We start from the raw sequence: 13,080 nt of genomic DNA, 5'->3' as shown, positions 1-13,080 counted from the left end.
CCACCGTACGAAGAAGTATCGGGTAATGTGGACATGCGTAGGCATGTTTCATACCAAGAGAAGAATTTTAACAATGAATATTTCTGGGAGCTTGCAATGGAGTTTAAAAAAAAATGGAAGACTACATATCACTAAACAATACTGCATTGGTAATGATAATAACAGGTTTTATTTCCCCCCCTGGCTTAGTCACCATGTCTAATTGCCCACATTTATTGTAGTTGTGCCAAGACATCCTGATTTCCTTACAACTTAAGGATGGCTCTTGGTTTTGAACTGTGCTGATATGGCGACCAGTAGCTTGAAGGTATGAAATATTACTTGGGTTTCCTTGGCATCTCCTAAGTCGGGGTGTGTGTGTATGAATGGTTTTAAATAAATGCATAGCAATGTAGGCAATTCAGCCCTTTTACAATCTTTTTTTTTTAATTATTATTATTTATTTATTTACGTAATGTCTCACGTATACAATACAAATCCACGGTGGCCAGAAATTGGCTTCTGGCAGAAATTGCTACATTCAGAGTTTGAACACGCAGAACTATGCTTTTACATAAAACAAATGACTTTTTTTTTTCTTTCCGAGCATGTTGCATTAACAGATAAGTCAAGACAAATAGATAACTATACATTCAGTGCAATTTAGTTCTACACTACTTTATAAGCACAATAAAATAATACAATACTGTGCGTTCTCAACTAGGCAGTTTCAGTTGTTGGGATTTTTTTTTTCCAAGAAAATAAGCAGCAACAAATACAACAAAACCGCATTACAAATACTTTGAAAGCATGACTCCTTCTATAGGTAGTGAAAAGTACATTACAAGTTTTTTTTTATTATTATTATTATCATTATCATTTTATTTTATGCTACTTAGTAGCTTGCATCAGGGCAAAACGCATCTGGCTCGCTCTTTTCCTTTATTAAATTCCGACCAAGTAAAATGTAGGATATGTAAAGCCCCTTGTTGATAATTAATAGATTCGATAATTATTGCAGGTTTCCCTTTAGGTAGTTTATTAAGAATTTCGAGTGCTCACACAGTGAAATGGTAAACAGTGCCTATATAAATCATGAAATGTTAGGCTCATAGCCTTCATGTTTTGGCCTACCAAGACATAGGCATATCGGTATTATCTACATACTGATATATTCATATATAGCTAATATGTGCGTGGCGTCAGGTATGGTCACCCTCCAATCTTCTAATTCAGGCAGGCAGCTAAAAGTTAAATGATAAATGGCTATTAGCACTGAAGATACATAGATATATAGATATAAAAAAAATAAGCTAAGACTAGTAGAAAGCAATATCATACTTCCCCTTAGATCATGAATGGGGGAAACCAAGGCAGAAAAGAAATACTATTCAAACCTATTACAGTAAATACATAAGATGCATACATGTATATATCTATCCACATATCTCTATCTAGATAGACAGGAGTGGGAGTAGAGGGGATCTACTGGTTGGAGATGTGGCATTTGCTTTAAATGATTGGTTTGTGTTGGGTTTTCCCCCCGGCTGTTGTTGTAAAGCCAACTATATATGTATGAATCAAAAATGCAGCTCTCTCTCTATGTGTGTGTGTGTATATATATATATATATGTATATATATATATATATAAAAGTAGGGGAAGTTATATGACAATAAACAAGGCTACAACTGTTTGACAGGTAGTTACTGCTGTGTGAGGCTCTCCATTCTATACTCTATAAAAGCAAATGACCGTCGTAAACATCTCGATTTATCATCTGCCATAAAACGAGACTTCAAGGAGCTGAGAAATCAGTCCTTGCTTTCTTCTTTTTCCTCCTCTTCTTTTTCCTCTTCTTCATTCCCTTCTTCCTCGGTTTTCTCTTCGTCCCTGGCCCCCGGGAGCTTATCTTTGTTGTTTTCTTTTTTCCATTTCATTCTCCTGTTCTGGAACCATATCTTCACTTGCCTCTCCGTTAGTCCCAGGGCGTGAGAGACCTCAATCCGCCGCTTCCGTGTCAAATAAGGGTTGAAGAGGAACTCTTTTTCTAGCTCCAGGGTCTGATACCGGCTGTAAGTCTGCCTGCCACTGCGCCTTCCGGGAGCTGTAGAACACAAACAAAATAACTTGTTAGCTCTCTCCTTGTGCTTTTTTTTTTTTTTTTTAACTCCTTGCCTGATCTTTCCTAGAGAAACTGCTGGTCTTCCTTTCTCCATGCCCCCAGCCCCTCGTGTTATTAAATCAAATCAAACAAACCATTCCTTTTTAATAATAGTAATAATAATAAACACTAATCATGCTCCCTCCCACCCCCAGACCCTTCTATAAAATAGCCAGCTCTTTTTCCCTTTGCAAACGTAATTCACAAAATAGATCCTCCCAGCTTCCTAATATTTGATGGATCTTAGCTGTGTTGTTAAATCAAATGAAACAAGCTATTTATTTTTTTAAAAAATATTATTATTCCTAATCCAACCTCCCCCAGCCCACCCTTCTTCTGCAAAATGTCCAGCTGTGGTTTCCTTTTGGAAATAGAGTTCGCAAAAGATATGTTCCCCGCTTCCTTATATTTTTTTGAGCCCTGAGGATTTGCATTTTTGCTGGATTAGCTACCTCTGCCTTGTATGTTTTTGTTATCTCTCTGTGTGTATACATATATAGAGATGTGTATATATGTACATGTATATACATACACAGGCAGTGTATTTAAAACAGCTACACAAATAGACATTTATAACAACAATAGAAAAAGAGCTTATGTATCTGAATCTGACTCGTTACATTTCCTTTTCCTTAGTGCTTACTCGGTGAGAAAAAATAATGGGTTTGTTATGCTATCTTCTAGCTCGAAATTATCACATACTCAAGGTTGCCTATAAATCAAATCTTAGGTAAATAACATTTTCCCCACTTTATGTCTAATTTTAAACCTTTTCTGGGCCACAGCCTAACAGCGTTTACAAGGCAAGTGGGTCTTCTTGGGGGAGGGGGGGAAACTTTATTACTGAGATTGTCCTTTAAAATTAGCACTCAGTAGTCTAGCCTTCATATGTTTTGCATTAACAAGCGTTATATACAACACTGAGGCTAGGGGAGAGAAACTTGTACTTTGAAGTATTTAGGATTCTGTGCAAACGAGGCATGCTTGCAGTTTACTTCATCAAACAAAGTTCTGTTAGGTCCATTTTCCTTTCTCCCTTTATCTTTTCCTGTCCAGGACAGTATAATGTTCCCTCCCCTCCATCCACCTCCAAATCTCTGAACTAAGTTTCCCTTTAAGTTTAACTTTTATTTAATGGCACACACACATGTATGCATGCATGTATGTATGTATGTATTAATATGTAATACCTTACATAGATCTGTAAAGTGCTAATAACTGTCTTATGCAAGTCCCCACCTTTTAGCCTAATTCTCCAAGCGGTTAAGAAAGGCTCTATGACATTTGAAAGAGCAGTGTATTATCAACATGCAAATAACCTCGTGGGAGCTGTATCTTATTGCCTATCCTGAAGGCAAGCAATAAAAAACAAGTTTTACTTTATTGTGATTTAAAACCTTTGCACAGTATCACCTTCCTGTCTCTCTAGTAACTGCTGGCTTGTTTGGTTTCAAAGGACTTCCTAGGAAGAAGAAATATTATTACAAAACTGCTCATTTCGTGCCTACTTTACAGCTAGGTCTATTTTTTCCCCATATATATTTATATTTATATTTATATATATAAAATGAAGGAAAACAGTTAAAGGAGGAGAGAGAAAAAAAAATCCTAACCGTGTGGTCTCATCCATGGGAACATGAGACTGGGAGACGAATTTTGATTTAAATGGCCTTGTCCCTCGCTAGAATTACTGTTGGAAGACGATTTACAGTCAGGATATTGTACAACGGTCGCCTCTTGCTGGGCACCATAAAGCGATTGCCTCGGAAGAGCTTCATATCCATAGAATTTAGACGCGTCTCCGTGACACGCCAAGGCGCATGGGTTTTGCTGGTATCCCGAGTTCGAGATGCTGGAGGTTCCGTGGTGGAAAAACTCTTGGACATGGTGTGAAGGGTGTTGGAAGCTGGGAGCGGTCGCGCCCGGACCATACACCAGAGCATGGCTCCTGCTTACACTTTGTGGAAATCTGCAGTCGTAGTAAGTTGGTTCCAGCGAGTCACCGCCTTTGTACTTGGAAAACAGAGGATTTACAAAGTAGGAACTCATGACTCTCGCATGAAAAAACAAAAAGTCTTTAATTCTAAGCGATTAGTGCTAGACTCTCCCTGGACCGTGCAAAGTCCTGATTTTAGTGGCTTTTTTTTTTTTTTAATGAGCTCTCAAAGACGGTTCATAGTGCCTGAGTGTGTGTACGGCTGCTTTACGCCTCTTAATGCTCTTGACTTCTCTTGTATCTGTCGGTAGGTAGAGCTGTGTCTCAGTTTGTCTGTAAGTTGCTCCTTCCCTTTAACACCATAGGCAAATTCCTCAAAATCCCGGTGGTGTGGCGCTTTCACACGCGATTTGTACTCATCACTCTTCCACCCCAAGACAGACTAGAAGGAAAATGACAAGGATTTGGGGGCTCTTGAAGGGGGTGAAGGGTACATGGGAAAACCAGCCTTCAGAAGGGTAGGGGGAAAAACATATCTAATGAATGAAGGAGGGTTATGAAAGGTGCGCATTAATATCGTTAGGTGCTTTTTTGCAAGCCAGCCTCTTCACTTATCTCAGCAAATACATGCGCCGCGAGGTCAATTTAGGTAACCTCAACAGGTAAAAGAAACACCGGCCAGACCAATTCGGTGTCAATAGCAATATTATTTTCGTGGCGCTATTTTGATGGGTTTAGAGACAAACAGGAAAGCAACGAGGGCTGCTTACTCGTTTACAGCGAGGTTTTCGTCTCTTCTCTTCTGATCCTGCCTGTGTGGGGGTTAGGAGCCTGCACCCTGTGCAGACCATGGCATCCCGGATCCCTGGTTGTGTTGTTGTTGTTTAAAGGATGAAATCAGACAAACAAACAAACAGAGCGAAAAGAGAAGCTGCCCCTATAGGAAAGCGATTGGTTTGATTGGTTGGTTATTGTTGTCCTATTTAAACATAAATAAATAAACAAACAAATAAATAAATAAAGAGTCTGGGATTTTTTTTTTCTCTTCCTTTTAGACCAGCCCTCGAAAACCCACAGCTGAAAATAACGGGGAAGCATCATGTCAAGGGTATAAAGCAAACAATGTATTTAAGAAAGCTACTTTTGAAGAGAGAGGGGGGAAATGGGACAGAGAGTATGAACTCTCTTTTGTGTGGGTTTCTCTCTGTGTGGGGTTACGGTTGCCTTTAAAAATCCACGTTTCTAAATTACAGACAGTGATTTCCATCTTTTTATTTCTGAGATGCTACCAATGCACCTATTTCCCCCTCTAGTTTCTCTTCGCTATGAATGGCCATTCACTGAAACCTTTCATTTTATGACAGCATTAAGGAACTCAGACCACTAAATATAGAATAAAACCAGCAGTCTTCGTCTTAAAATTTTTGAGAAAAAAAGTTTGCAAATTAATCTTTCCTGTGCTGGTTCTGCAGCTTTTTAAAAGTGAAAAATCAAAGTCGTGTCTATAAATTATGGAGTGATATTAACTGTCACGGTGTTCCCTTCCAATATTTCCAGCGATCGCTTCAAATTTCCCGCATGTTCTTTTTGAAAATGCGAGTTAATTATTTTCAGAGAGGATCTAAGAAATGCCAACTGTTCTGAAGTGTGGAAGAGTGAAATACATTTTAACCCAAATTTAGGAAGATCTTTCCATGGTTCTAATTCTTTATTTTAGTGGCAGGAACTAGGTAAACTATCCGGAGGTGTGATTGAGGTGTATTCTTTTTTAAGTAGACATCTTTTCAGGAGGAAAAAACCCAAACACCCCTTTTCCATTTCTATTAGTGGTCCCCAAATAAAACAAATGGTTGTATTTTCTCTTTTTAAAAGCTTCACAAATTGAAAAAAAAAATTAAAATAGACATATATAAACGGAAAGCAATTTTCTCATGATGTAATAGGTTATGGAAATGAAAAGATACACGTACGGTGAGCAAATAGCCACAAATTAAAATTAATTATAAACTCGGTTGAATTAGCATGTCGAATTTTACATGAGAAAATGCTATGTCCCATTAATCCCCTAAAAACAATTTAAAGGGGGGAAATAAGCACCTACGGATATTAACACCTTAATTAGCATCTAATAGTCAATGTAACCATTTTACAGGGATATGATCAACATAATCCCCACTTTTAAATTTCCAGTAACTAAACATTGTATACATGGCGATTGATTTATTTTTAATGACTGAGAATTCAGATCGTCTCTTCTTGAGATGAAATGATGAGACTGAAATATTAGCTGCATTTTTAACCGAATATGCATTTGTGTAATACCCAGAGATCTGCACCGATAATGCAGACTATTTATCGAGCCGTATGAGGGCTTAACAATCAATGTTTACCTTCAAGGTCCAGGCAAAAAGCGCTCTCATTAAATCAGTTATGTGCAATTCTCTGGTACTCTTAAAAATATCTTGACATTTACGGTCCAGGGAAAGTGCTGTTCTTTGTCTACAGTTTTTTGTTGTTGTTGTGTGTGTGCGCGCGCCGGCTTCCGAATGCAACTTTATACATTTGTCTGTATTGCAGGGTTATATTTTCTCATGGTCTTTGTCAGGGGGGCGTGTTATTTTTAATTTTCCGACCTGCTACCAAAAATACGTTGTGGATTCATTTCCTCCCCCCCTCCCCCCCCCCCCCCAAACATAATCTTGAAAAGGTGTAACTTGTGTTGGCGCTAATAAAGAAAAAGACTTCCACAAACCAGCTTTCTCCGCAAGCATTTTATATATTTCCTAGTTCATGCTTGACCGAGGGACTCAGTGCCTCATCAGATATAATTAATTTATATTGGGTATTTTTTTAAATCTATTTACTGAAAGATTATTTTACCTAAGAATCAGAGCTTTGCCACCACCTCGACAGTCTCTAATGTGTTTGCTTTTCCGATACACATTATATGTTAATTTACAAGGCATAGGTGAGGGAATTTATACATATTTGTTTTGATTTGTTTTCCTTGCAACCTTTTAGAGGCCTAAAGGTGTAATACGCTGCGTTGTAACTTAATGGGCCAAACGACTTCTAATATTGAACAACAGCGCCATCTTGCGTTGTCTTTACCCAAGACAGACACACACAAATCCTTTCTGTCAAAAGGGAAAATGAGAGGTTTCTTCAACAGCTACATCAGATTAAATCTAAAAGAAAGCTGTATGATTAACTAAACTGTGGAGAGGCGAAGGGTACCTTGAGTTTATCAGCAGGATTTTTATCACCAGTATTTTACATGCATTATTGATTTACCAGAGAGTTTGATATGATGCCTTAAAAATATAATGGGATAGTGGTTATTTCTTCCTAAACACCACAGAGAGGGTAGTAGTTTTGCACCAATTATTTGTTTCTTCTTTGTCTGCTAAAGAGCCCATCGGAAAGTACACTGTGTATATACACTGACAAACAAACACAGCAGCGTATCACTTCTCCTTCAAACTTCAATGCTTTTATCAGTTTTAATTTAGGGTGGTGTTTCCCCCCCCCCCCCCCCCGAGCCAAGGGGGTCTGTTGTTTGTAGTTTGTAGACAAAACATTCCAATAATCCGGTTTCAAAGAGAAAAGCACCCACCTTATTTAAACCATAAAACAATTAAACCCAGACGTCTAGCCAGTTCTGTGGTCCTGTTTTGTTCAATTCTATTCAGCACACATAGCAGTGAGACAAACAGAGTTGTAAAACTGGCTTTTTTCCCCCTCTCCTGCGGAAATGTACCTATGGACAGCTTTCAAAGCGATAGTACCCTGTCCTTTCTGTGTGCGGTACAAAAGGGCCATCTTTAACCGAAGCAGGAAAATATATTCACAGCGATGCAAGCCATATGCCCAGTTAAGATCCTCCACTGGAATATCATTGATACATTCATGAGCAGCAATACTCACCACAAGGTTTTTGAAAATGTGCTTCTCTCTCTCCTTCGCTCTATGGTTTGTTTTTTTTAAAGTCACGCTGTATCTTTCCTTTCACTCATCGAAAGGCTAAGACGCCCATTGCAGAGCATTTCAATGCCTGCTCAGTTCTTATTTCCCACTAGCACCCAAAGGCCAAATGACACTTAAAATGATGGGGTAACTCTGCAGTTAATGTACATGAACTGTAACTGCAGCAGGATTTAAAACAAAACAGCCCATCACCAACAAAAGACGACTCTCGCCGGAGACAAAAGGGGCCATATCGCTGCGTGCCCATAGGCTCCGATGGGATTTTTGCCGGAGTAAAGACTGCAGGATGGGCTAGGGGGGAGGGAAAGCGACCTCTGGTCTCTTTGGGAATGAGGGTCTGTTTGAATGAGGGGGTTCAGCGCTGAGAAGCCTGGATCACTTCTTTTCAACGTTAATAAAAGCGGTTCGTGACATAGCCACCTCCAGAGAGGGTCCGACGCTGATTCAAAAGTCCCATCCAACGCAGGGACTTTTGCAATAAAAAGGGTGAACTTTCTCCATTGCAAATATGAGGTGGCCAATCCATTTTCAAACCCTGACAGGATATTTTATCGAGCTCAAGCGGACGAATTTAGAAAAGAAGGAGAAAGTGGGGGGAAAAATACATGAACGCACAGGACTCTTTTTGCTTTGTTTGTTTTGGTTCAGTTTTGTTTGGTTTTTTTTTTTTCCGGGGGGGGGGGGGGGGGAATAGCTTCTTTTTTGGCGCTGCTGAAATGTTTTTTAACCCGCATATTTCAGTGCACACGTTAAAACTTTCACGGGGCGGGGGGCTTGGACTCTGAATGAAATGAGTTTTTAACTTGACCACTGTTCCCAGGATGTTGCTTACACTGATATACTGTGGTGGGTGCATACCTCCGCCCTTAAAAAAAAAAAAAAAAAAAAAAAAAAAGCCATGATGCCATAAAAGAGAGAATACAAATCAATAAGAGGGGGAGGGGGAAAACCTCAAAACATTAAAAAAAGAACTATTAAAGGGCAATATTTTATGAGATCAGTGGGTAATGGCTTCCAGGTTTTTTCATTTTGGAGAAGGCTGAGAAGCAAAGGCGACAAACATATCCCGCTATCCTGCTCTGCTTTTGATTAGAAAGATTAGGACGCTGCTCTGCTCATTAAATTAAAGAAAGGGACCTATAACAAGGTTTTATGATTAAACATCCCCCGCTGATCATTTTTTATACTTTCTCTCCCCTCTTGTCTCTCGTTTAGCAGCCTCTGAGCCCCCATCAATTTATACCTCAAGCTAAAAATGTATTGTGACAGCCGGTTCTCGCCCCCCTATGCCACTTAAATCGTCACGAACCACTACAACAACAGAAACTTCCTATCCATTTTAGACTGGTGGAATTGGTCTCTACCTACCACAGCAAACAAGCCAGACCTCTGTCCAGAAAGAAAAGGGGGGCGGAAGGGTGAGAAAAAACAAACCCCTATTTCATTTAGACCGAACAATTTCTCCACACACACCTTCTTGTTTTCTTTTTTCTTACTTTTTTTTTTTCTTCACATTGCTCACAAATCGATGACATTTTACTCTGTAACGTAAACTCCTCCGAGCTGCAAGGAGCTGAAGAAACCTACAAGTCTTGGCATCTCATTGATAATACAGAATAGTTGCGATATAGGCGGATGTCAAAGAGAGGAATGTTGCCGCAAGCTCCCTTCTCCAGCATACATATTTAATCTTTTACATATACTTCGATTGCCTGGGGTCATAAATTACTTCAATTAATTATCCAAACCTAAAAATTTATGGCACGTATAACCCTTACCTAAACGCATTTTATGATTATACTATTAAATAGAAAATGTTGTGAGCGGAAGCAGAGTCCCTTTCTTTCCACCCATGTTCATTTGCTTCCTGCAATCAGGTATATTTCAAATTCCATTTCAACAGACCGCGATTTTTATCAGGGTTAAATTCACTGGTGCAATGAGGGGGTTTCCTTTAGGAACCCAAACATAGTTTTGAATACCACTGAAAAACAAACTGGCTGTTGGTTCTGAAGTAGAGGTTAAATAAAAGACACCTGCATGATAAGGTTTTTTTTTCTTTCTTTCTTTCTTTTTTTTTTTTTTGTAACGTTAAGTGTATATTTACATAGAGCTGTTCTACTATAGCAAACATAACAATATTACAGAACGGGTCTGAGACAGGAATAAAATACACAAATAAGTACACCAGACCAACACTATGACAGAACATTTTGAGCCTTTTTTCTCCTTTTCTTTTGTACAAAATATGCACTCACAAAGTCATGAAATTAAAAAAATAAAACACTGGATAAGTTTAACTTACTAAATAAAATACTAAAAAAAAAAAAAAAAATTCAAGTACTTTTCTTTTTTGTTTTCCGAAAAGGACCAAAAAAAAAAAAATCATTTTATTTAGTTGCATTTTATAAAAGCATGGTGCTCCGAGACGCTTGCTGTGTTTAACTAATTCTAAACACCGATCAGCACATTCAAAGTCAGAAACATTTCGAACCAAAGAAATAGCTTTTTCTTCCTTTCCGCCTCCCCTGCCCTTGTTTCTCTTGCATTGATTTGACTTTGCCAACTTTATTGCTGTTCTTTATCGGTTTTTTCTTTATTCATTTTCTTCATTTTCATTCTCCTGTTCTGAAACCAGATTTTGACTTGGCGTTCAGTGAGATTAAGCACTCTGGCTACCTCGTACCTCCGGTCCCGCGTGAGGTACATATTGAATAAAAACTCTTTTTCCAGTTCCAGGGTCTGATACTTTGTATAAGGACATCTTTTCTTCCTCGTGGAACGGGCGTGAATCCAATTTGCGACGGGATTGCCTGGGAAAGAAGATGTTTTTTTAAAAAATCATTAATTAAACAGCTGACTTCCCCTCTCCCCACACCCAGATTATTTTTGTAAAAGGAACCTGTTTAATTAGGAAATGGTAGGTACATTTTTAAAGTGACCTTCAGAAGGCATGAATGTGTTTATTTTTGGAGTGGGGGGTCATTTCCTTTTCTTTTACTATTGCTTTCAGATAAAAGTTTCTGTAAATAAAACCGTAGCAATGGGTTTAAAATAATAATCATCCCCTTGCAGGAGTAATCTAAGAACATAGTCATAAAAAGTAAAAATTCCCACCATTTTATAGGCCCATAAACTCTCTCTTTACAACCTCTGCTCTCCAATACCTTCTCTATAACCATACCAGTCCTGGAATGACTAGCTTATTTTTTAATATCTCTAAGATGCCACAGAATAAATCCAAGAAATACAGTCTTCAAGCCTAAAAGACCTTTCTCTCTGCTGCCCCATCCCCACTTAGTTAGAACGAAAAAATTACACCGTTTTATCTTTAGAATAATCTCATTGATCCAAATTTAGGCTTTTTAAAGAGCCATTTACCAGTAAAGGACATGTTTCCCCTGATCCTACTACATATTTATCAAAAACCTACTTTATATAATTATACATGGATACTTTTACCTACATATGTATACACATAGAGATACATCTGGTGATACACCGACACCCACCGACTCACAATTTATCATTTATAAATCAACACTGGATCAGATCGTTAGGCCAGAAGGCTTAATAAACACATGTGTGTGCGTGTGTATGTGTGCTTGTACACACACCCATACAGACACAACTGGACGTTTATTCTAGTTCCAAGCAGATTTGGAATCACACTTTCTTTTGCTGTCTGTGCATTGCCTTTATGCACTCACTGTTCTATCAGAAGCAACTATCTATATTGAAGAGACTCACGTTTGCTGAGCATTTTAGAGTGCAAAGGAACGGTTACATCTGTAATGGTGCAAGGGGCTAATCAGATCCCCTACAATGCTCAAGTTTTTTTGCCTTCTCACTTGGACTAAAGAAGATGCCCCCCCCCCCCTTCTGTCCAATATCCTGCCTAAAACTGCTTTTCGCCTTTATCTATCCCCATAGATTCTTTATGCTTTTACTATTCCAACTATTACACTCCCATAACCCACCCTCTTTGCCACTTTTTTCAGGGCACCCACCTTTTCATTTATTCCCACGTGCTTGAAGTCTTTTATGAATAATTACACGGGTGGGTATTTTTAAAGGAAGGTATATACCGCTCTCTGTTTATCCTTGGATGTTTTTCCTCCCCATCCCCACACCCCCAGATCCCTGAATTAACTCTCAACTGGAAGGAACTCTTCTTCCTCGAAAGTGGAAAAAGCTGAGAGCCAGGAGCTTGGGTGGAAGGGCTGGGTTATGAATATTTCACCAAAGAAACCACTTAGATCCCCCCCTACCCCCTCTCATTTTTAAATAAAATGAAAATGAAACTACTTTGTCCTTCGGTTATACTAGGAGGATTTTTAAACCCGGATCTTCCTGAATATCTGGAGTTTTAGGACAGGGCCCTCTAAGGTAATTTCATTTTATTGAGTACTGTACCAGAGGCTATAGTGCCTCGCCGGTTGTAAACAAGAATGACTTCAACTTACTGGGGTCTAATTCGTTCTTTTCTTCTTTGTGTTTGCTCGAAGCGACTGCCTCGGATTCCGGAGAGGGAATAGTCTGCGGAGTTCGGTCTCTGAGATCACCCGGGGATCCGTACATGTAATCCGGATAACTACGCCCGTCCACCGGGCCACATTCCGCCCTTCGGCCGGGGAAAGCGTCCGCCTTGAGCCCGTAATGCCTGCTGCTGGGTGGGAAGCCAGGGAAGGACACAGCGCCTGAGATGGGTTCCAACCAAGTGCGCATATACCTGGTGTCAGCCCCAATGTGAGGCTGGTGGGTATACGGATGGTAAACCACAGAAGACTGAGAATGCACGGGAGCCCATGAAGTAGTAAAAACGGCCGGTTTAGGGGCAAAACTGCAGGATGGAAAATCGGCACAGTCCGGTACTAATCCTGAAGGTCTAGCAGCTGCAGGGTGAGAGCCAGTGGCTGGGAACCTTGACGCCAAGAGCTCTTCATTTTCATGACTTATCAAGGAATCTACATAATAGTTGCTTATGGGGCCAGAAGCCGACATGTTCCCCCCTC

The 13,080-nt window shown here is 39.4% G+C and overlaps 2 protein-coding genes across 2 annotated transcripts; both read right to left on the bottom strand.

Annotated features, from left to right (window-relative positions):
- Positions 1–412: 412 nt before the first annotated feature.
- HOXC8 (homeobox C8) lies at positions 413–4,726 on the bottom strand. The gene is made up of 2 exons (XM_067529486.1): positions 3,756–4,726; positions 413–2,085 (listed from the first exon to the last, which is right to left on the bottom strand). The coding sequence occupies exons 1-2, from the start codon at positions 4,189–4,191 to the stop codon at positions 1,793–1,795; spliced, it is 729 nt and encodes a 242-aa protein (XP_067385587.1). The 5' UTR covers positions 4,192–4,726; the 3' UTR covers positions 413–1,792.
- A 5,420-nt stretch (positions 4,727–10,146) lies between these two features.
- HOXC9 (homeobox C9) lies at positions 10,147–13,080 on the bottom strand. Its single transcript, XM_067529495.1, has 2 exons — positions 12,532–13,080; positions 10,147–10,878 (listed from the first exon to the last, which is right to left on the bottom strand). Exons 1-2 carry the CDS (start codon positions 13,067–13,069, stop codon positions 10,634–10,636), a joined length of 783 nt encoding a protein of 260 aa, XP_067385596.1. The 5' UTR covers positions 13,070–13,080; the 3' UTR covers positions 10,147–10,633.

This window comes from Emydura macquarii, unplaced genomic scaffold (assembly GCF_026122565.2).
Source record: "Emydura macquarii macquarii isolate MOO-44397 ecotype Brisbane River unplaced genomic scaffold, CSIRO-AGI_Emac_v2 contig_2994, whole genome shotgun sequence".
NCBI classification, from domain to species: Eukaryota; Metazoa; Chordata; order Testudines; family Chelidae; genus Emydura; species Emydura macquarii.
This window is presented reverse-complemented; position numbering and strand designations above follow the sequence as displayed.